The sequence below is a fragment of the Spermophilus citellus genome (assembly GCF_964194105.1).
Source record: "Spermophilus citellus genome assembly, chromosome: 4".
Taxonomy (NCBI): Eukaryota; Metazoa; Chordata; class Mammalia; order Rodentia; family Sciuridae; genus Spermophilus; species Spermophilus citellus.
In genome coordinates this window covers 165,120,057-165,145,164 of record NC_138185.1, presented here as the reverse complement: position 1 = coordinate 165,145,164, position 25,108 = coordinate 165,120,057, and the positions used below count along the sequence as shown (strand labels likewise).

The following is a 25,108-nucleotide window of genomic DNA, read 5'->3' as shown; positions in this document are numbered from 1 at the left end:
CTGCAGCATCCATAGGAGATGGCTGGGCAGGGGCTTCCCCAAAACACCTATGTAGAGAAATTTGGTTCCCAAGGGACTCTTATCTGGTTAAGAGGCTTTATTAGGTCTCAACATCACCAACCAGATGAACATCTCATTGTTTGCCCCCACAACCCTTCTGCTCTGGTCTGTCTGCTGAGTGCTCTTAGGAAGAACACTCTTCCCTGAGCAGGCTCTCTGTTTCAGCCTTGGTGTCATAACCTTCTGCCCATCTCAACTACTTGAACCTTTCATATTCTTAATGATCAGTCCCATCCCAGCTCTTCCAAGAACACTTTAATATCTATCAAGTGATCATTGCTTCCACTCACTCTGCACTTTCACCCCCGCCTTCTGTAACTATCAAATGAAATGCTATTGTGCACCTGTGTTGGCTGAGGATGTAGCTCAGTGGTGGAGTGCTTGCCTAGCATCCAGGAGGCCCTGGGTTCCATTCCCAGCACCACAAGGCACAAAATAACATTATGCACTAATGTTGAGATCTTGATGGACAGAGAATCCAATTTATACTTCATCAGTTTCTAGTACATTTCCTTACATATTTAGATGCGCCATGAATATTTAGAAGACTGGTTCATTAATTTCCTATTTGACATGGGCTTCAAAGTTCTGGTCCATGTGTATCTTTTATAAAATGGAAATGACAGATGGTACATGGAGCTCAAATCCCACAAAGCAAAGTGGAATATAAGAGAAGGTGCGGATTTTTTTTCCCCTTTTAGTTCTTGAAGCAATTGTTTTGAATTTGTTTGATTTACCTAAGAATTGAAATTGTGAATGGCAGCTCAAGTGATTTTTTAGTACAACTAGAAACTGGAATTGAATATTTGATAGAGAGTAATTGCTTAAGACAGGAAAACGGGAAGAGAGTAGTTCTCAAGACTTTTTTTTGAAACAGCAAAATACAAAAAAAAAAAAAAGAAAAAGTGAAGATAAATGAGATCAAGTGGAAAATGTTTAAACCTGTTGGACACAAGCCACTGTGGTCTTTGATAGACAATGTTTACATGACTGTCAAGCCATCAGTAGATAATGTGTGTTAATGGCCAATGTTCTGGGAAGTTGTTTGTTTTGTTTTGTTTTGTTTTTAAACAAGGAATTGAACCAGGGGCACTTAACCACTGAGCCACATCCCCAGCCCTTTTTCGTATTTTATTTAGAGACAGGGTCTCACTGAGTTGCTTGGGAACTTGCTTTTGTTGAGGCTGGCTTTGAATTCTTGATCCTCCTGCCTCAGCCTCCTGAGCCACTAGCATTACAGGCATTCTGGGAAGTCTGAGGAGATGTGGGAGTTGCCCAGCGACTCAAGAGCCTCCTTAGAAGCCTGTCCTCCTGAGCACCACCTGCCTGGCCACCTCCTCCTTATTCTCCACATTAAGCTCTCTTTCTTTCCTCATTTGTATGATGGTTGTCCAATAACTCTAGCCTGACATATTTTTTCCTTTGGTCAATTTTAGTAATTACAAAAAAATGTTAGACCCCTGGAGATTCTTGGAGAATTTCTGTTTCCTTGAATAAGCATCAAAGCCTGTGAGACCCATGTTTTGGGTAATGGTACCTGTGCAAAGTTGTGTCATCAGGGATCCCTGGCTGCAGCTGGTCACAGCCCTTGGAGTTGAAGTGTCTCATCTTCCAATACTTCCAACTTCTTCCCTGGGGCATCCCCCGCTCACTGCTGACTCTGGGTAGTAGATGGACTTATTTATGGAATTTGATCCATCTCAGCAAAACAGGAAAACAAACATATTCCCAGAGCAAAGGGGTTGGCACATCTTGGAGTAGGCTGAGGGAACTAAAGATACTAATCCTACTGTTCTTGAGATTCCAGCCAAAGAGAACCCATCACCCAGGAAGAAGAAATGCATGTTCAAGGAAAGGTTTGGGCCTCAAGTCAGACTAAGCTGGACTGAAATCCTGGATTCTTTTCACTTCTTTGTGCAACCTTGGAAATATCACTGAATTTCCCTGATTCTCAGTTCCCTTCTCTATAAAATAGAGGTAACGTTAGCACCTGCCTCATAGACAATTGTAAAAAGAATTAAATGAGATGGGTTGGAAGAATCTAGCAGTGTCTGGCACCTAAGGAACCTCGATCAATGCCAGAGAGACCTAGAGGTTATAATGGAGGCCACAACCTCCTTTTGTTTCATCTAGCATTCTATCATCTACTAACTGTGTGACCTTTAGCAAGTGACTTAACCTCCCTGGGCCTTAGTTTTATAATCTGTAAAAGAGGGATAACGGTAGTTCCTAGCCTATTGGTTGTGGAGTCTTGATGAATCAATACATGAAAAGCACTATAATAGTTGCTGGAAATATTAAATGACATGCAAGGATTAGCCATTGTTATTATTGACTGATATGTGGCAAGTGACATTTAGGAATTTCAGTCCTTCCCAGTTTCACAAATCAGACTTGAGTTTTCAGTATAAATATTCGCTTACGTCTGCCTTTCCCATTGGACTGTGAGTTCTTGAAAAGCAGGAAAGTGTTTTATTCTCTGTGGAGAGCATAGGTAGGATGCCTGATATTTACCAGGGATCACGCACAGCACTGGGCATATTGTAGGGATTCAGCCAATGAGGGTCAATATAGGAGGGAGGTGGGTCAGGTTAAAGAGAGAAGAAGAACCCCAGAGGCATCACACTACAGAGTAACCATGAACTATCAACATTGCTGTCTAAAAGCTGGTCCGTGTTTCACCCTCATGTCAACACCAACAGAGTCCAAGGAGAATGTGTGGAAGGAAAGGGGAAATTGTAATCTGTCCACGTGTATATTATTATTTATGTATTGTTTGTGTGTGTGTGTGTGTGTGTGTGTGTGTGTGTGTTGGTGTGTTTTGTTTTAGTCTGCAGGCAAATGGGGTACCACCAATCCATTCTTCTTTCTAGACTGGGATCAGGGAGGAATTGTCATAAACAGCCTATGAATTTCGCCAAAAGGTCACTATTTCTCAATATTTATAATCCTTGTCATGCCCAAGTCTTTGACATGAAGAACGATATCTTATTCCTCTTTTTAACTCCTTCAGTTTCTAATGCTTAACACATACTCTGCCCACAGAAATGCAATAACAGTATGTAAATGGAATTGAGTTTCTGAAGTCCAGAAAATCATTCACCTTTTCCTATGCCTGTCCGACTAGCCCCTCTAGCCAGGTCTTTCCTTCCAATGTCCACTGTATAAATAGCATGTAAATTTTCCCCAATGATCTTTCTCCTCCATCATTGCTCTTGACCCCTCCACCACTCTGTCTCCCATATCAAAACTTTAAGTGCCATTGTGGAAATGGAATTCTAGGAATTTGAAGATCTGAGCTGAGGCAGGTCCTGAATTTCTCTCCCCAATTCCATGTCTGCCCTCCCTCTGAATATTTTCTGGTTCTCCATTAGGCATACAGCAATTCCAGAGAGCGTTCCATTTTCTTCTGCCTTAATGCTGTGCTCCTGGACACCACACTGCCCCTAGAGATTGCATGTTGGAGAGAGATGGAAAAGTACTTTGAAAGCGTGTGCCTGTGAGGAAAATGCTAAGTATTCTGTCTGATCGCTTCAATGACACGTTTGCTTCTTTAGAAACTTGACTAGACAGAGTGTGAGGAAAAAATGAAAAGATGAAAATATGTTAGGCTTGGCTGAATAATGACCAGCAGGGTGAAAAGATAACCACCCACTTACAGGATTTCTCTCCTCAAGCCCAGGAAGTTTGACAACAGAAAGCACTGAAACTACTCTTAATGGAGGGCATGCTAAAAAAGCAACCATATGGCCACTTTCAGGAAATAGAAAAGTTTACTACATAGAGGCAGTGTCTGAGCCAATAGGACACAGCCTCCAAACTGGAAAATAACCAAGAGGATGCACTCTTACTTGGGATCTTTTAATTATAACAGATTCAGTGATTAAGACCAATGTCGTTGTCAACAACCAAGTAGCAAGGAGTAGACATTGAGTGATTTATGCCAAACAATTTGCAGGAAGGTGTCTCACTTCACCCTCACATCGTCCTTTCATAGATCAGAAAATAGACACTTGAAATAGGGATTCCTTACCCAGGCACGGTGGCACACGCCTGTAATCCCAGTTGCTCGGGAGGCTGAGGCAGGAGGGTTTCGAGTTCAAAGCCAGCTTCAGCAACTTATCAAGGCCCTAAACAACTCAATGAGACCCTGCCTCTAAATAAAATACAAAAAAGGGCTGGAGATGTGGCTCAGTGGTTAAGTGCCCCTGGGTTCAATTGCCAGTGCCAAAATAAACAAAAAAAAAAAAAAAAAAGAAAGGAAAGAAATAGTGATCCACCTCCCACCACACACACAATCACACAATATTATCTAGCTATAATTGGCAGAGCCACGACTCAAACAGAAATGAATCTGTCTGCAAGAGCTCTGCTTCTACCTTCACTCCTACACGGTGATACACCTGGTCCACTGAAATGGACCATCTTCTTACATTTATTTTGCTACCTTCAGAATGCCTAGGTATGGTGGGATGAGGCTTGTAGGCAGGGAGGCCTCATTATCTGAAGACAAGGGCCTAGTCTGAGCTGTGCCGCTTACCGGCTGTGTGAGTTTAGGCAGATTCCTTGACACCTCTGGGTCTCAATTATCACACCCCTCAACTGGGAGTGAGTATAACTCCATTGACATCTCTGAGCTGTTGTGAAGACAAAACGGAAGTAACCAGAAGAGCCCAGAGCAAATACAAAGGATTATTGACCTCCTTTGATTTCATTTTCCCTTTGGCTCGACTTCCTGTTCCCAGGTGGAGAGCTCAGTGGCTTGGGCTAGCCACACTCTGACAAGTTCTGGAGAAGCAAACAGGTGTGTTCCTTGGCCAGGCCCCTGGGGGGCTCACAGGATGGTGAGCACGAGAGAGGACAGGAGTCGTGGGATGCTGGGGGCAAGTGGTAGTAGCTACAGACTGGAAATGAGACCAGGTTTGGAGGAGGTAGAAGGCCCACAGGCAGAGGCACAGGGGAAGGCTTGTAGAGGAGGTGGGATCCCAATTCCGCCTTGGAGGCAGGGCTTACATCATAAATCCATCATAGTCCTTAGTTGTTGTTTTAACCAAAACTTGATTTAAAAAAACAACTTTGAAAAAATGTAAACTGATGAGAGAGTAGAAAGAATAGCAAAGGGAAAACATAGCTCTTTTAGAAACTCCCTTCAACTCCCTGCAGCTGGATTACCCAAAGCATCCTAAGTAGGGTCATTTCCCTACCCAAAATTAGGGGGTGGGAAATGGAAAGAATTCAATAGTTTAAAATTTTTCATCATAGGAACTTATTTGAACTATCTACACTTAAATTATGGATTAATTTAAGTTAAGAGTATTCTGAACCCTGGAATCAGATCACTGAAATCAAATCCTCCTTCTTTCACTTTCTAGCTGGGCGATATTGGGCAAAATTATTTAATTTCCAATAGCCTCACTTTCCTTGCCTCCAACATAGGAGTGCTTATAGCACCTTCTTTGGTTTAGGGGAGGATTAAATGAGTTATTTGTGTAAAGCACAGGAAGCTACTGCTTATAAGAGAAGGAATCAACATAAAGTCTTCGGAATTTAGGGGAGCTCAAAATTGTGGTCCATCGCTGACTGCTACCTTCAACAGAAATACCAAAACCTCCTTTCTTTAACATATAGGGCCTTTCAACCCTTCAGTGAATGAGAAATCAAGCATACATTTCCCTGCATATCTTTCTGGACTTTGTGCTTGGCCAATGAATATATTTTCAGTCCAAACCTCTCCCTTTCCTTTAGGACTTTTCACCTGATAAATGCCCCTTTGATGCTTTTGAGTACGGCACCCGCCCCTCTACCCTCATGCAGGGCCTCGTCCCATGGACATTGCCCCGTTAGGCACAATGATGACTCCACCAAGTCCAGAAAATCGTTGCAGCCTCCTTGGACCCTGATAAGCCCCCTAGATAGGAGGCCCAGAGGACAGTTCAAAACCCTTACCCAACAGTCCAGCCAGATTGCTTTGCCAGGCATGATCTCAGGCTGCTGGAAATGAGCCTGAGAAATCAGATAGGAAAAGAAATAGGTGATGTGTTTATGCTCTGTCTCCTGGTTTTCTGACCCAGTATTGCTAGGTTACCGCCAATTAAATTAGTATTTATCAAAATCTCCTAGTTTCCTGTACCCTAAATCTACTGTATTGGAATCTGGGCCTGTGACCTGGGAATCAGCATTTCACATTCACCCCAGCTGTTTCAAATGTGGGTGCTTCAACAGCCACCCTTTGAAGAGTGCTGCTGAGAACCCTCTTCACACAGGTGAGGTGGGAGGAGGAATTGTCTTAGCTGGACCTTCCACATCAGTTGCAGCCACTCTGTTTTGATCTGCTTTGTTGGTTATATGTCACTATAGACTTTCTTCACATAAATTATCTTTAGCTTTAAAAAAAAAATTGTTTTGGGGAGCGACTGGTATACTGGAAAGAACATTGGATTTTCAGTCCAGGTGGCCCGAGTTCAATTCTCAGCTATTTACCAGCTGTGTGACATTGGGTGAGTTGCCAACTCTGTGTCATTTCCTCATGAAAAGATAATCCTGCTTCACTGGGCCATTCTGAGGACCTGACGAAATGATGTCTAACAGCCTTAGGAACGCGGGATCATTTTACAGTGAGGGCTTTGGCCATCAGCATGGAGCCTGCCTGCCCACATTCAAATCCAGCAAGTGCACAATTAAAGGAACCTTTTCCTTTCTGCCCTTGTGTGACTTTGGTCATCCCTGTGGACTGAATCCATGAAAAGTCTGTACCCTGGTGCAGAGATGTGACTTTCTTCATGAGGACATCTTCCAAACTCCAGCATAACTAATGCCTTTTTTCTACCCAACCCCATTTGCTGTCTGCTGACTTGATGGATAGAGAAGCCATTGGAGAAGGACTCCAGGGGATAAGGCTGTGTCCGGGCCAGTGGAGTAAGTGGTTTTCAGCAGTCTGTCCTCTTTATCTTCCCTCTTCTTAAGCGCTTTTGCCAGGCAGAACCTCCTCCTTTCTCCTTGCGGCATCTCTTGATGGAATGCACAGGTAAGGATCTTGAAGAGTACCAGCTCACTAGAACAGTCCACAGCCAGAGCCACTGATCTCCACGGCTGAGCTCCATCCTTACTTTCAAGTTGTCCTCCCCCTTCCCGCTCATACCATCACCATAGCAACACAGTGGTGTAAAAAAATAAAAGAACTGAGGCATCTAAATATAGTCTGAGTCTCTCAACACTTCCAGCATGGAGCCTAAAACCTATGGGGTGACAGCTAGACTCATCCAAAGGATAACTGGCCACCAGAAGGGAGGATGAGTCAAAGGAAAGGGTCAAGGATAGAAGGAAGGAAAGGAGCAGTCATTTACCAAGCCTGCTGCCTGCGCTTTCTCATTTAACCTCCACCACCCCCCAATGTGGATGTTATCTTCTCCACATTACTGCTGAAGAGAAAGCAGCTCTAAGAGGTTAGGAACGCAGCCAAGTTCACACAGCTGTAAGCAATAGAGCTAAGACTTTAACTCAAGCTTCTGTTACCCCCAGAGTTTCTATGTTTTTACCCCTTGTACCCTATAGACAGGTGCAGGTGACATCTTTTGCTGGGAACACTGGGCTTTTGGGGCAGATCATAAAAACAATTTGAGTTTAGAGCTCCACTAAATTATGAGATGATACTAGACTATGTACCTAAGCCACCCCCTGTGTTTCCTGGGGCTGGGGAGAATGAGGGTTGTTGAAGCTGCAGTTCCCAGGGTATGCCAGGGCAAGAGGTAGCATTATCATGCACTAAAGTGAAACTTATAGTTATGCATAAAGGTGTGATTAGAAGCCCTAACAGAGAGAATGCTCGTTGTGATTTCCACCATCATTTCTTCCCTCATTCATTCATTCAAGAGTGTTTTTATTAAGCATCAGACATGTGTTCAGCTCCGGAGATATAGAGAGCCCTCTGCCCCCCACAGAGCCTAGAACAGTGGAGAAGACAACTAAGAAAATGATCACACAATTGATGGATTCCTTACAATGTCACATACCCTGTAAGTCCACACCAGAAGAATACCACCGGCCTGAGGCTATCAGTGGAAAGGACATACAAAGCTCTTACAAACAAAAGAAACCCATTGGGGGTCAGTTTTCAAGGTGATGTGCATTTTCAAGGTGAACGGGGACTGTGCTAGCGGCTGAACCTCAGCCACCAGGTCCTGTGATCAGTGCTTGCTGTGGATCCATCCCCACCCCGTATCTTCGTAATATCACGGAGTCCATCAGATAGGCCCACAAGTGAGGCTTTGAAATCCAACAAACTAGATCCACATGGAACCTGGCAGTAAGGAAATTTATTATGTCATTTTCTTTCAGTCGTTGGTGTCACTGACCTGAAATTGAGTGTGCATGCCGAGGGTGATTGTATCATGGTGGTATCTGGACAGGGTGATCCGGCGGTGCTAGTGGCTGTTTAAGGACAGCAAGAGGAGCAGTGAGAAGTGCTTGTGAATCAGGCAGGAGTGGGAGGAAGAGAGTAGGCCTCAGAGTTGTGAATTTCTGTCGGATCCAAAGCTTTCTAAACTACCTGCAAGGCAGCAAATATGGGGGCCGTCGTATGAATGAGTTAGAATTAGATAATATAACGTGTGTGGAGCTCTTGAGCTCTTCAGAGAAAATGCTGTCTAAATACTTAGTGTTCACATCAAAGATAATGATACAGTACTCTATTTATAGTGCTGTGCTACCTGCCTGCCAGCTATTTCCTGGGGATGTGGGAAAGATGAATGGGCAAGATCTCGGGGAAAGTGCTTTGAAATCCTTGATTAAGGGCCCTCCAGGCAAGTGCAGAGTTTAAAATGTATTATATTATTGTCACTGTCGTTACGTTTTGTTTTTTTTATCACCCCAGAGAGTCACTGCATTTCTTTCTCAGGTGAATGACTCTGTCTGACTGTTCCATGCCTTGAATGTCATCAGAAAGACAGCCACCCCCAGATGTGTAGTATAAGCAAACATGATTTTAACTGGGCTGCCTCCTACCAGCTGATCCTCACCTGTCTCTAAACCCAAGCTTCTTTTCATTCCTCCAATAAGACAGGACTTGGTAAATGTCCTGTTTGAAATTAATAGTAACCGCCCATCTTCTGCCCCAGAACAGAGTGGAGAGGTAGAAACAGGAGGAGGGACAGCCCCCACGCCCTCACTCTGTCCAGCAGAGTAAGGAGCAGATCTTGGGAGGATTTGTTAAAGCCAAGGCAGCGTGGGAAAGGACATTGACAACTTGGAACCAGTACTACAAAATCAGATTCTGCATCTCTGAAAAAAGAAAAGGGCATGGGTGGGGGCTTAGGTGTCAGTAAGAGCATCGACCGTCCAGGCATGAACTAACTCTCCTTATCCAAGGCTGAAAAGCCCTCAAGAGTACAAATTGACCCAGGTGCAGTGGTGGACACCTGTAATCTCAGCTGCTCAGGAGGCTGAGGCAGGAGGATCTTGAGTTCAAGCCAACCTCAGCAAATGCAAGGTGCTAAGCAACTCAGTGAGACCCTGTCTCTAAATAAAATACAACATAGGGCTGGGGATGGGGATCAGTGGTTGAGTTCCCCTGAGTTCAATCCCTGGTCTCCCCCATGCCCCCCAAAAAGAGTATGAATTGATCCCATTGGTTCTCCACCCATACCCCGTGGAGATAAACCTGGACCCTTGAAGGTCTATCTCTAACCAATGGGATTTAGGTATGCAAATGAGCTGCCTCTGCACTAAGACCTAGGAGAAAACAGTGTTGGGTACCAGGAAAGATTGACCTTTGAAAGGCATTTGGTTCACATTGGGGCAGTAGGTGCAGGGGAATGATGACCTCCATTTCCAGACTTCCTAAAATAGGGTAAGGCCAATATGCAGTGCTATGAGAATGAGGAATGGTGTTGAGGAAACGCAAGACTTCTCAAGGCATACCCTCCTTTGTCAGCAAGTCATCCTCAGACCAGACCACTGAGTTCAGGAAATACCCTGCCTGGTCCCAAATCAGCACTTGTCAAACTGCCAGTTATCTCAACCTCTTCTGATCTTGTCCTAGGAACTAGGGGAAGCATAATCCTTTTCTTGCTTGCTCCAGTTATAACTTAAACAGATCATCACCAGATTAAGTGACATTTATGACTGCTTACTCCTTGCTAGTTACCATGCTACAAATTTTCCTTGTATTACCATGTTGAGTCCTCTCAAAAACCCCATGCGTAGGTCTTATAATTGCACACATCTTCAGATAAGGAAACTGAGGCTTATAGAGAGCTTTATTCAGTAATTTGCCAAAACTTTTGAGGACAGCACGTGGATATCTCTGATTCTAAGGCCCATGTTCTTAACCACTGAAGGATGGAGTGGATGATCATTTGCATAGCATCGGTCACAGAAAGGAACAAAGGAGGATACGCTGAACTAAAGTCATTACTGAATAATTGAAGTGACAGCTGAGGCAGAATTCTAGCCAAGATGTCTCCTCCCATGCATGTTTTGAAGGCCAGGAAAAGGAGGTTAGACTCTTTGGGGGGAAATCAAAGGGAACTATTAAAGTGATCAATTCAGCGCTCACAACAGAGTAGTATGTACAAAAACAGAATCAGTGAGACCAGCTGATAGCTGGTCCTCCATATCCCCCTCTGTGTAACTTGGTGACTGTACAGCATGGGCTCTGTGGTCAGACAGTCCTGGGTTCATGGTCTACCACAATTCACTCATTCATTCAACAGATATATACTGGGTACCATCTGTATCCCAGAGACTATTCCAGGTGCTGATAAATGAGACAGAAAAGGTTTCTGCTGTCTGGGAGATTTTGTTCTAATGGAGGATACCAAACATACATAGATAAACTAACAAGAGAAAAATGAAACAGGGTGATTTCATGAAGAACTTCTGGAGCACCAATCAGATGGGTAGACAAGGAAGTGGCATGTAAGCTGGGACATTTAAAAATAATATGGTTATGGGAATGTCTGGAAAAGAAAAGTTCCAGAGACTAGAGACAGCTAGTGCAAAGGCCCTGGGGTAAGAATGAGGTTGACACATTCAAGAAAATAGAAAGAAGGCAACTATGGCTAGGGCAGAGTAGATGGAGAAAGATGGTAGAAGGTGTTCGGAAGGCAAGAAAGGTTGATCTTTGGGGGCTTGATCAGCAGCTGTCAGTGTGAGCCTGGAGCCAGCAGCAGCCGCACCTGGGAACTTGGTAGAAATGCACATTTTCAGGTCCCACCCAGACAGACCTGCTGAATCAAGAACTCTGGGAATGCAACCCAGCATTCGGTGTTTCATCAAGCCTTCCAGATGATTCTGAGTAGGCCAACATTACATTTCAGAATTTCTGGATTATACAGTTTTAATTGTATTCCAAGCACAGTGGGAACCTGTCCATGTTTTAAGGACAGTGGCATGTTGGGGTTTACTTTTAAAAATTAAAAAAGTCCCTCTGGCTGCTGAAAGGAGAGTGAACTGTAACAGAATGAGAGGAACGGACACAGGGAAGCAGGTGAGGTGGCCAGTGTGAGTCCAGGCAAGTGGCGACAGTGGTTTGAGTAGGGGCCAGAGGAGGGGTCCCAGCAGAGAGGGACCATGCCAAGGAGTGGAGGGAGGGTGGCTCACGCTGGTCTGACAAGGGAGGGCGGGCAGAAGGAAGAGCATGGAGACCGGGCTGCCATCTGTTCAGAAGCACAGTTCAAAGACAGCAGCCTCAAAGAAGCCACACACCCCCCCACTCCAGCCATCCCCCGGGCCCACTGCCTACAAGTAAGAAGAACAGTGGAGAGCTGGCCTGGGGCAACCTGGGCTGGGTGCCCAGAACTGGACTCCTAGCAGAGGGCAGGTACCTCCCCTAGTTGGGGGGAGGAAGAAGAGGAGCCAATGAAGAGTTGGGGCCGTGGTGGATGACAGGCTGCAAGGCTGAGGCCTTGTTGGTCTGATTTCCTGAAAGACTTAGTTAGAGGTTAGCTCTGGAGTGTGACATAGGAGCCCTCTTTATGTCACACACTCACAAACACAAACACACACTGTTGAATGAGACCTGCAATTTCCCAAAACTAGCGTTGTAGGGTTTGCTCCTATCATGACCAATAAAAATCCCAAGACAGAAACAGGCTTCTTGTTCTCATATAAGTTCAGTGAGGGTAGGTGGCTTAGGAGAACCCACGGCAAGGAAGGAGCTGCGCATCTTTGGCACATGTCTGCCCTTCTCCCCAGTCTCACTCTCACCCTGGCCCTGGATCTGTTACTGTCTCTTCTCTGGAACAGCCCGTGTGGACCATCAGGACGTCAAACCTTTCCACGTAAAGGTCTCGTGATTTCCATCCCCATTTCCCTCCCTTGTGAAAATTCTCCACTTCTGCTTTTAGACTCTATTTCCCAAAAAGTTTGCCTACTGTGCTCCTCCCAAGAGCACCCAAAGCAAGTAAAACCAGCCGTGGACTAGATTCTCCTATTAGAGCAGAAGCTACACAGCTTCTTTAGCTGAACTGAGATTAGGACTTGAGCCTTCTGGCTCCCACTCTGTGACAGCCTGGGCCCCATTTTGTGTCTAGGTCATCCAAAAAAATAATGATAATAAGCATCAGCCATTTGACTAGTGGAAGGGAAGAGCTATGGATTGGAAGACAGGTCGTTTAGAAGGCTCACAGAAGGAAATTTCTAACAACCCCTTTGTGACCCAAAACTCAATACACCTCAAATGACTGACATGCCAGCTGTACACAGTTCTCGCACCCAGGGCCGCTATGGGCCATGGTATTATACTACCCCTGGGGACAGTGTTCCCCTTCACTCCTATGTGCATGGGATGCAGGGCAGGTGCTCAATGCTGCAGCTCTGCTTCAGATTGGCCCCTGCTTGGTGCAGTCAAGAAAACGTCTATAGAATTAGCTGACCGTCTACAGAGTTAAGTCTCTAATTGAAGGACCAGCCCAGGCACAGCCATGTTTTCTGAATGTACTACTCACTGGGATCTCTAGAAATTACCCACCAGAAATAGGAACTTTGTGAATGCTCCAGTGGACAGCGAACTAAGGTAGAAAGCAGGAAGAAATGGCCAAATTTGACCCAGGCCCTGTGGAGCCAGCTCGTGTCTCTCCCCAAGGATTAGAAGGTTTTTCTTGGGTCGGAAGTTTTATGTCTCTACCATACAAACTTTCTCTTTTTTGTTCAGATCAAAATCATTTTTTAAAAATGAGTTCCCCAGCAGGAGACAAAGCAAGACAGAGGGACCCAACATCTGTAAAGCCATGAATCAGATAACCAGCCACTTGTTCCCTTCAGTGCTGGGAGCAGACACACTGTTAAATAAATTATTTCATGGATTATTTTCACTGCCTTTCCAAGAAGGGGATTTATCAATTTCAGGACACAGCAACCATTTATTCCCAGATCACTTGTGTTTTTTACTTCCCCTCTTGACTTAGAAGAGGGAGAGAATTGGAGCTGTCAATCTTTCTGTCTTCCCCCACACATTTAAGGTGAGCCAGGGCAAACTTGGGGCTCAAATAGGGCTATAAATAGCAATATTTGGACCCAAATAAAGATGTATAAAAGTCGTATACAGAGCTGAAACCTAGATAGGTTTATAGCTATGAAAATTAAGAATTTAATTCCCCTTTGAGATTAACTAGCAAGACCACTACAGAGATTACCTTTAAGAAGGCCTGATTCTCCTTCTAATTCTAGTGGATTGTTCCTAACCCTCACCCCACCATACCCCATTCACATACACACTCATGATTAGAAATACAAAGCATTTCCACCACGAGACAGCAAAGAGGGAGAAAAATCTTTACAGTAGCTCAAAGAGATAAGAGCACTCTTGTCCTAGCAGAGAAAATGCTATGAGGCAGTGAGTGGGCCCCTTCCCTTGCCATGTGTGTGCGTGCACAGGCACAGACACCTGCTTGATCTTTGCTTAGTAGCCAGAAGAAATAGTCAAGCTTAGGAGCCGCCTTTAAATTTGTTGTATATTTAAGTCAAGACTTACTTGAACTCTCTGAGAAATGTGAATAAGTTGGTTTCCTCCATAGAGACACTGAATTTTTAATATTTTAATAATAATTTTTAAATGAATTTTAATAATAATGATTTTAAATATTTTTAATAATAATGAGTTTAATAGTGACCTCTGCTCTATGGAAATTTCATACAAACAAACAAAGGGGAAATAAAAAAGGTATAAATACACACACACACACACACACACACACACACATATATGTGTGTGTGTGTGTGTGTGTATTTCAGACTGGGGATCAAACCCAGGGTCTTCCGATACTGGGCAAGCACTCTGCCACTGATCTATACCTCCAGCACCAAAGGAAACCTTTTTGGTGTACATGATAACCCTTTACCCACCATTAGACTACACACTCCATGAAAGCAGGAGCTTGTCTTTGAGAAGTAACAAGAGGGTGGGAGATGAATGGATGAACAGCTGGATGGATGATTCAGAGACCAAGTATCTAGTAGGTGTCACTGAAGAAGAACCAAAGAGTATAGGGATAAGACATCTTCCTTGCCCCTGAAATGCAACTTATTTCAAGAGGCGAGATAATTACACATGAAACAAACAGAAAATGCTTCAAGACAGTACATGATTAACTTAGAGCAACAATAAGAATATAGAAAATCCTTATTTTAATTCTCAACAATGTGGGCTTGCTGTGCAGGAACATCCTCTGAGACCTAGGTGGTACCTTGGCTATATCTTAGATTCGCTAGTGGATCTGAATAGTAGAGGACAGAGCAGGACACCCCTAACTCCTCGGTATGGCTTACAGTCTCAACACTGTGGCCAACCTAAACTCATGTCACTCCCTTGAAACCATCATGTATTTTCTCACTAGCAAGTACACACCATCCCCTCATAAGGCTTTCCTCCTTATGGCCAAGCTAACTCCACTCATCATTCATCCCTGATTAATTATCCCATGCCCTGGAAAAGCTACACTGATCTGATTTTAGGCCAAGTGCTTCCTCAGCCCTGCTCTTACCCTATCATCATACTTACCACATCTTACAATTATTACTTAATTAATTGTCTGCCTCCTCACTACATGAAAGACTCTCTAAAGGCATAATAGATCTTTTTTTCTTGATAATCACACATAACATGTACTAAGTGCTTAATAAATTATTTGTTGAGTGAAAGGGATAGATGGGTGGATGGATTAACCAGTGGAGGAAATTAAGGAAGGAAGGAAGGAAGGAAGGAAGGAAGGAAGGAAGGAAGGAAGGAAGGAGGAAGGACCTCCAAAGTGAGCAGAGATATGACATGGTGAAGCACAATGAGAAGAATTTAAGTACAGCATTTGTGTGGACAAATTTGAAAAAATAAGTTCACAGAGATGGATGGGTAGATGGATGAATGGATGGATGGTGGATAGAAGAATGAATGGATGGGTATGTGGGTGGCTGGGTGGGTGGATGGATGGATGGTTGGATAAATGGAGGGTAGACAGATGAATGGTTGGATGGATGGGTGGATGGATGGGTGGGTGGGTGTATGGATGAGGGGAGTATCAGCATTGAGCTGTCAGGGATTGGTGGGGTGAGGGACTCTGCCCAGGTTTGAAGAGTCAGAAACCTGACTGGGGAAGAGAGGGGAGCTGCTGGTGCTCAACCAGGAAGATAAAAGAGACAGAAAAAAGAATCTAGCATGGAGATGTGAGGTTTCTAGAAGCTTCTTAGAAAGGCTCACAGGCATTTCCCCCATCCTGCTGCCTCAGGTCCAAGAAGCTTTGTGAGCATCCAGTGACCTGGAGCAGCAAGACACATTTACAAGTGATAAGAGGGAGCCAGGTTGATATACAAAAGAGTCATTTAGAAGGAATCATGAGGGAAGAGATCTCAGATTCCAAAGTTCAGCCTGTGTTCAGAGATTATTTCAAACATAGTAGGACCAAAGTGTTAGGAAGCCTCCGCCTCACAGTCCAACTCAGAACAGATCCACTTATTACTGCCTGGGCAGACTGAACTTCAGTGGGAGAACTAACTCCGTGGTTCCCAGGGTGGCTGCAGCTTGGGAATGGCACTCAGAGCTTACTTACCTGCTTGTAGGGAGAAAGCTATAGGAGTAATAAGGAACATATGCTAAAACCCCAACTCCGCTGCTGACTAGCTGTGTGACTCTAGGTGAGTTACTTAACCTGTCTGAACATTTTTCTCATCTTTAAAATGGAAGTAATAATAATACTCATATTGACATGGCAAAATAAGGATAAAATTAAAAAGTTATTCTCATGGAGCCAGACGCTATATATCCATCTAAGATTTTTTTCCAGATTTCTTCCTTTCCATAAATGGTGAAATTCAGGGGTCCTCCTCCAATGTATTATTCATTTATTCAATGGATAGATGCTGCTTCCTCTCCCTTTCACTCTGAAGGAACTCAACAGTTAAAGAGAACTTTGCAGCACACTGAGGATCAGGGGCCCAATGCGATGGGGTGTCTCACTGCAAGGAATGCTCTGTGAGGCTAGCAAGCTGCCTGCAGCATTTCCCCCAATCCCTCTGGTTTGTTGGTGGGAGATCTCCTGGGGCTTCCTGTCCAGGAGGCACAGCCAGGTCTGAGCTGGAGATGCTGGAGGCAGGTGTGGGTGAGCCCTGCAGCTGCTGACAAATTGCAGACTCCAGGAGCAACTGCCTAGGAGAGCCTGTCCCCTGGACCATCTAGTTAGACCACTGAGCCAGAAGGAGGAACTGGGATGAAGGATTCGAACATCCCCTCCTGAACCCATGAGTTAGATCCCTGTCTTTGGAAAGATCTTCTGCAGAGTGGACAAATGTCATAGGTTAAATTAACTAAGCATCCAAGGTGATGATTCTGACCTTCCAGCTGACTGTCCCAATGAGAATCCTTAGGCATGTCATCAAAGTAGCCTTCAAAATAATTTTTGTCCCTCATGACATATTCTTACTGCAAAAAGACAGAATGGATGCATTTCATGAGAACCCAGGGGTGTTAGAATTCACCATGGCACTCAGAGTCCTGATGGGGGGCCTCCTAACATGCCAGGCATTGCCAGGTGCTGGAGCTACAATGACACATAAGACAGACAGGTCCCCGTCCTCACAGAGCTCACACTCAAATGGGGACAGAGAGACAGTACCCAAGTAACAATCAGCTAACTTTGGGTTGTGATCAGTGCCCTGAAAGGAACCAATGGGGGATCACGAGGGAACGGACCTTCGCGGGGAGGGTGTGTCCATGAGGTAAAGTGGCCACGCAGGGCCTCTCTGAAGAGGTGGTGTCTGCAAGGAGACTCAAGGGATGAGAGTGAGTCCAGTCCTGATCCCAGAAACAGGGAAGCCCGGGGAGGGGCCAGACCCGATTTGAGGAGTGGGAAGATCAGTGCCCCTGGGACCCTGGAAGGGTAGCTGCCGCTGTGAAGTCCAGGGGCTCTGCAGCTCCCTGTAGGCCATGGTAGGGCTCTGTGCTAACTCCAGCTACAGGGGCCACCGTGGGACCTGGGCTGATTGTAATCCATGACACTGATTGTAATACGGGGAAAGGATTGAAGAAAGCAAGCAAGGGCAGGGCAGGAAGCCCAGAAGGGCCAGGTGATGGTCCATGTGTTTGGGGCCAGAGGCATGTGCAAAAGAAGGAGACGGGGTGGAGGTTGGGGGGGGGCGTGATGCCAGGCTTGGGGCCTGAGTCGCTTGGTAGACGATGGTGCCATGGACCGAAGTGGGAGAAGAAGTTTGGAAACAGAACTCGAGACCTGGCTGGTGACTCTTGTTCAATTTATTTTGTTTTGTTTTGTTGACCTGGTTGTGTGACAAGCGGAGAACTTCCCCAGAGCTGGAAGGGCTCTCTGTGGCCTCCGGGCAAAGTAACACCTTCTATCAGAACAGCTGTCCCCGTGAAGGATCTCAGCCCAGGAATCCCACAGCCTGCCCCTTCCGCTCATCCCACCCTCCACCTGGCGCTTCCTCCAGCGAGCCGGAATTCCTGACTGTCCTGTTTCCCTGCCCTCGACTAAGAAGTCAGTGGCGGCTGCTTTTCTGTTATCTGTTCACCCAAAATTAAAACAAGCACAAGTCATTCAGTATTGGGTGACATGAGGTCTGCCCTGCCTAGACCCTGTTGCTACCGGGGGCCAGAGGCCAGATTTTGAGAGAACATGAGAGGTGCTCTCTGTTACCATTCGTCACACTCCAAACCCCTCTAATAACCCATTTGGGATCTCTCCTCCTGTTCTTTCCAACCTTTGTTGACCTGACTTCTATTTACAGCCTGTACCACCTCTTGGGTCACCAATTCTTTGTCGATGTACCCTTATTTTCTGACTTAATGGCTGGAAGCTGTTAAGATCCTCTCCGATATTACTCTCCAACTACCAAACTGAGGTCATTATTACTCTTAGTAATGATGGTTGCTATTTATTAAACAGAACACACATCCTGCCAAGAACTTCCTGTGCATTATCTCATTTAATAACCCAGAGAAGTAGGGATTGTTATTCCATTTCACACATGAGTCGTGGAGAACTTTGACAAGATGCCCAAGGTCGCCATACCAGTGATGGAGGAAGGAGGGATTTCAAGGCAGGCCTTCGGTCTCCACATCCTGGGGGGAAGGAGGACCAAGTGTCGTGGCTTTCACAGGTTGCTAGTGGTGGCTAATTGGGTTTGTCAGTACCAGGCCTGGCAAGAGATGAGGGCTTAGAGTCTGCTTTTGTGGAAGTTCAGTTGGCAGGGCTCAGGGCATATTAGTAATTGCTGTTACATTCCCCCCGGGAGTGATGGACCCTGATCTCAGTCTGCAGGATCAACATGGTAACCAGCAGAGACTCCGTAGACATCCAACCACAGTGCTCATGGTGACTTGGGAATGCTCAGGAAAGCAAAGAAGTTGACCCAAGTTAGACTGTAAAGATATTCCTACTTTAATAAAAAAGAAGGGAGGAGCTGAAGGCTTCCACCTTCCCAACAAAGGCCATGCAAGCCTCAGGGCAGCAGAGCCTGGAAGGGGAAGCACCCTGGGAGCAGGCCAGGGCTCCTGTGGGGGGTCTCCACTGCTCACTCCATCGGCAATGCCTCACATCCTCCAGGGGAGGCCAAAATGTCTTGACTGGGGTCTGGTCCCGAAATGTCCGCTCATGAGGCTACATCGGGGGAGAGGCGAAGGCCTGCCTCTGTTTTTAAAGCAACTAGTATTTTTTTAAAAAGAAGAAGAAATGTAAAAATCAGGGGTTTTAAAGTCAACTTATATTTTTAAATGTTCACATTAACAAAAATACCACTTTTCAACACACAGAGCAGTGTAATTGTGTGAGTCACAAGATCCCTGTAGAATCTGGGGTGCCCTAGAGTTAAGGGACCCACCTATGTGTTCCTCCTGTAACTGCTGGAGCTCCTTTGGAGATGGACTCAGTGGCCTTTGAGGCCAGCCATGAACCACCAGGATGCATGACACGTGTGGAATAGCCCCCAGCCCCTACAGGCCCCTCCCTGATTGTCCTGGCCACACAGAAAGGGTAAAATAGCTGGACTTTTTTAGGCCTAGATTCCCAAGGCCATTTGGGGTCTGGGATCTGGTCCTGGAATGTCCTTTCTTCCTGCTCTTTCTATAAAATAAATCTTTTAAATTAGTATCAGCTAGTTTTGAAAGTAAAAAAACAAAAAACAAAAAACAAACAAACAAAAAACTCCCTAGTTCCAAAAGCAAGAAGGATAAGGAAACCAACATTATGGGAAGGTGCTAATGCCTGAGCCTTTATACAGTAGTCCCTGATCGTTATCTACAGAAAACTCTAAAAAAGAAAAACAACTCATAAGTTTTAAATGCCTTTTATTATATCGTTATAATTATTCTGTTTTATTACTAGTTCTTGTTAATCTCTTGTTGTGCCTAACTTATAAATTAAACTTTGTCATAGGTATGCATAAGGGGAAAAAAGCATAGCATATGGAGGATTCAGTACAATCTGTGGTTGCAGGTAACTACTGGGGTTAGAAGGTATCTCCTGTGTATTATTCAATTGCTCACAGTTGCCCAAGGATGGTATAAGAATTGTTATCCTGTTTGTGTATCAGTTATATTATTCATCTGAGCTGGGCTCGGTGGTGCACACCTGTAATCCCAGCGGCTAGGGTGGCTGAGGCAGGAGGATCTCGAGTTCAAAGTCAGCCTCAGCAATTTAGCGAGACCCTGTCTCAAAATTAAAAAATAAAAAGGTCTGGGGATGTGGCTCAGTGGTTAAGTGCCCCTGGGTTTAATCCCTGGTACCAAAAAAAAAAAAAAAAGTCTGAGATCACACAGCATATCTGTAATTAGAACACAGCCTTTGACCATAAAGCCCAAGCTCCCTCCAGTCTTTGAGTATGGTCACATAGTGTAGCTACGTGAAGCACATGAGCAACCCACTGACTCTGGAGGGGGCCCTGGGCAGTCACTCTCCCCCATGCCACCATCTCTGTGGTGTTGGGGCAGACTTGAACTTCTCTGCATCTTTTTGCTGTTTCCTTCTCTTCCTGTTTTTTCTCCTGGTTGGTTTGCCCCCAGTCGGCTCCTGGCTTATGATACTTATTTTTCCATCCACAGCAAAACGATTCACATCAAGGTAATTGATGATGAGGCGTATGAGAAAAACAAGAATTACTTCATTCAGATGATGGGCCCCCGCATGGTGGATATGAGTTTTCAGAAAGGTGTAGTACCCTGTCCTCCACACTAACATTAACACTCTTCTCTCCTTTCTTCCTTTCTACAACCCCTCTCTCTCCTCTTCCTTCTCTTTCTTCTACCTGAGTCTCTTTCCCTGTTTCTTCTTCTCCTGTTCTCTGTTCACTTTTCCCTCTCCTCTGTCCTCTCTCTGTTCCCAGCTCTCTCCTAACACCTGCCAACTTGTCACATGGTATCCAGAAAAGGGATGCTCAAGAACCAATGGCAATTTTTCTGGGATGAGGAGGGGGAGGGAGGGAGAGAGAGAGAGAGACCCCTGCCCAAGCCCCAGAAGTATGGAATGTGGATTCTCAGCTTCTCTTGAATGACTCAGAGCACAGGAAAGAGAAAGGGCAGCAGCACAGAGGCGAACAAGAGGCAGCACGAGGAAAGAGACTCAGCACAGATTGACGGGGACAGTTATTCCCAGGGCTGAGCTTAGAGTCCTCAAAAGTTGAGAATCTGTGTTTTTGGGGTCATGATTCATTCCACTCCCAAAGCAGGCCTCAGAAGCCATCTGACCTGCCACATCCCTACTATTAAGACTTAGTTCTCTCCCTGACCTTGACTGAGCTGGAAATACCAGTCAAAGATCTTCCTGTCTTACTCTATTTTCCCACTCAGAGCAGCTAGGTGTGCAGGCAGATTTGGAGTAGTGGGCAAGAGGATTCTGATCTTCAGGGAAGCTTCTCCAACAAGTTCATAGAACTGCTCAGAGTGGATGGAGTCCTTTGCCTTCAACTTACACAACCCTGCACATCCCATGGCCTCCACTAAGCAGGTCAGGAAATCCTTTCCATCTAGATCATACCATGGAGGAGGCAACTACTAGATTTGGGGGGCAATGTTCTTTGGCTAAGTCATCAATCATGTCCCTCTGGGCCAGGCTCATGGGTGCAGAGCTCCCAATTCCTGTTGAATAGCAAAGTCTCTGTGGCAGAAAAACAGTCTCACTCACATCTTATAGATACCCCAGGACCTCATATCTAAGGAGAAGAAATCACCCCCAAATGGCTCAACAATCAGTGAGTGTTGTCTTTGGTTCATGGAGCGAAGTATGAAATGGTGTCCAAGAAAGGGCCCCAAAGGTCACCAAAGATGTACTTTTGAAACACATGCATGCACGCACACGCATCAAGTCCTGTGCCCACCCCCCAAAAAAAAAAAACAGCTCAGATCATTTTACTGCTTTACTGGTAGCAAAGCAGAGCATGTCTTTAGAATATCACAGGAATATCAGAGGATTTGAGGACACATCTAAGCTGTCATTCATTCATTCTCTTTGCACTTTGAGAGAATTTAGGTCCCCGCCAACTGCTCCTCTCACTCCCCCCCCCCAAAAAAAAACCCAGAAAATAAAAATTCCAGCTCACTAATTGGGCCTGCTAACCACCATTGTGGTTCCATGAAGGACCAGGAGACAGACATGCCCAAACTCTCCAGGTGACAGTGAGCCTGAGCTAGCCTCCAGCCAGTCTTTGTAGGGTAATGACTTTCAAGAAATTTTGCTTCCCTGAATGATATGCTTGTAAAAGACACCATGCCTCTTTAAGATAGCCAGAGATGAACAGAAATCTCACTACCTTGTGCCCCAAACCCAAGTTAATCAGCTTTTATGAAGCCAGACTTAGGACCAACACCCCATGCAATAGAGGTAGAAATATAATGGATTCTTGTATCATATTGTGGTTAGTATTTGTTGATTCTGGTTCCCACCTGATAGCACAAGTCCACTATCAAATAAAGAATGAGAAAGACAGTAGACTTCTGCTGCCCGTTCTTTCCCATTGCGCTCTCTCTCTACCTTCCTCATAAATGCTTTTCCTTTTAAATTTTTCTTTAAGAGACTCATGTGAGAAGTGGGTACAGGCACAAAAAAAGGGATACAGGTCCTGGGTTCCACGGATGTATTTGCTATGGTAGAAGGTTCTGGGTCATCCCAACAGGCAGGTAGTTGACCTGCAGCCTAAAAGAAATGGCAGTTACCATGTGACACCCTGTGGAATGTGCTGCCCCACTCACCTCCTACTAACCCTCGGCAGGACCTAAAAGGACTCCTCCCACCATCATCCCCAATCTCCCTCCCCGTTTCCTTTCTGTCCTCCTGGCCCCTCCCTTTGCCCACCTGTCCTGGCCTCCTGGCTCCCTTTCCCTCTCACCCACAAGAACAACTGTGATCAAGGAGACAAGAAAAGCCGAGACCATTTTTTTATATGAGAACATCACAATCCACCATAGTCCTATCTAAGGCCACCGTGGTGGGACAGGGCTGCATGTGCCAAGAGTGACGGGGAATGATTTTAAAGGCTATGCTCCAGGTGACCGAGCAACCTGCCCACCCAGTCGACACACTCTCTCTCTTGTTGTCCCTACAGGAAAACCATAAGGGTTAAAATAGTAGATGAGGAGGAATACGAAAGGCAAGAGAATTTCTTCATTGCCCTTGGTGAACCGAAATGGATGGAACGTGGAATATCAGGTGTGAGATTCTTTAAAAACAAAACAACCACAACAAACCAAAAAAAGCAAGAATTTTTTTTAAACAATCCAAAAGAAAAAAGCAACTCTATTTTTTTTTTATCCCCTCCACCCTGTTTCTTCCCTCCTCCTCCTCCTTTCTCCTTTTGGCCAATGGACTTTTTAATTCTTTTTCCCTCCTGTATTCTCGCTCTCACCCTGTTTCGGTCTCATCTCTGCCTTCTTAGCCATAGTTTATTTCCAAAGTCCTCCTTTCCCGCCTTCTGGGCAGCACTGGGGCCTCAACTCCTCACGACCCTGATGAGTTACTTCTATGTGTTGCTACACTTATCCAGTTACCGCTGTCCCCTGCACCCCACCCCATACCGTAGCCTGTGATTGGGAAGACTCCTTGATAGGTGGGGAGGAGAAGAAAAAGAAAGGAATGTGATGTGCTGCATGCCTGTGCCCCTTCCCTGCCTCTTACCCTGCCACCCCTCACTCTCTAGCCAGGATTGAATATGGGAGGGTGGGGGATGGGGGTGGGGGCTCACGTTGCCATGATGCTTTGACAGTTTTTCTGCTGCATCCTTCGACCTCTAATGAATGCTTGGCAGGCTATTCACTTGCAAGAGTGGCCCATGGGCCCCTCTGCCCTTCATGGAGGTAAGTGTGTCATCTGGCTATTTCCCAGTTGGGTCAATGGTGGCATGGGGAGGTATACCAGTTGTCAGAGGCTTCTGGAGCTCTCTGAGAGAGAGCTGGCTCCTGAGACAGTCCTGCAACCTGGAATCCTGAGCTACTCTTCCTCCCCCCAGCATCCTGTCCACCCCATTCTACCCCTCTTTGAAGCCCAAGATAGGGTAATTAATTCAAGCTACTTTGGGATAATCCAAGCTTTGAAGCAAAAACTGATAGTCTTCAAGAGAAAAGAAGTAAGTCCAGGTGTGAAAATTCCCCTAGCCAGTAATCCCTGAAATAAACTGACTCTAAGTAGGCCCTGAGGATTGATTATGGGTTTACCAATGGAAGGGACTCTCAATGGTGTAGTCTCTGCTGCTGGTTTCTGAGGGTAACTATTGAAGACAGCTAATGGATGGTTCATGTACACCTACCTTAGCTTGGCATCCACAAGTGAGAATATTGCCTAAATCCCTCAAATAACCTTTATCCCACACTAGAGAAGTGGCCCCTCCTCCTCCTCAGGACATGCATCTCAGCATACCTGCCAGTGGTTTATCCCTAAGGGGCTGATTATGTTGCAACCAGGGTAGAAAGAAGGAAGTGTTTCTCCCCTTGAAGAAAATGATTGAAGCTACTCCTTTGAAAGAGTCAGAGAAATAGATGTGGGAATGAGTAAGCGCGCTCGAGGGAAATACCAAGAGGAGGACCTTGGTACTCCCCTTAAGGGAAGAGATGCTGCCGGGAGTCTCATGGAGAATGGAGCAGTGACATTCACCCATTGTTCAAAAAGGACAATCATTTTGCAACCACTTCATATTCGTGTAACAAGGAACAACAAGAAGCCAACAGACCCAAAGGATTGGGCAGCAGCATTTCCCAAGGCTCCTCTATAGCTCTTCTCAGACATGTTTGTTTGGTCAGTTCTTTCCATCCTCTGGGGAGTACCTGAAGAGCTAAACCAATTCTGTGCCATACTGGCTTGGACACATCTGGTGGTACAGGTTGACACCCTCTGGATCTTCCATAGCTCACCTTCTTCTTGATCACCTAATAAGGTGCTGCCATCAGCTGACTGCCAAAGGGAGAGAAAGCATCTCTCATGCCATTTCACTGAATTTCAGCTAATCATCCAGTTCCTGCCACTAAGGAGATTCTCACAAGTTGTGTCCTCACCTTCCTTACTTCCTTCTCACCTCCCTTGTGCATTTATTCCACCTCTTCATGATTAGTTGAAATTAGCAAATACCTGAGGCC

The 25,108-nt window shown here is 45.4% G+C and overlaps 1 protein-coding gene across 11 annotated transcripts in view; it reads left to right on the top strand.

The window, feature by feature from the left end:
- Positions 1-25,108, top strand: part of SLC8A3 (solute carrier family 8 member A3) — a 135,030-nt gene that overhangs the window by 95,003 nt on the left and 14,919 nt on the right. For 5 of the 11 annotated variants that reach the window (XM_081293482.1, XM_081293486.1, XM_081293484.1 and 2 more), the window contains exon 3: positions 20,594-20,700. The exons of 1 other annotated variant lie outside the window; for it this stretch is intronic. In XM_081293482.1, coding sequence (XP_081149608.1) covers positions 20,594-20,700 — 107 coding nt within the window. Of the gene's footprint in view, positions 1-20,593; positions 20,701-23,088; positions 23,193-25,108 lie in introns of those variants that run through there. 5 more of the 11 variants (XM_081293488.1, XM_081293487.1, XM_081293485.1 and 2 more) reach the window with 3 other exon arrangements.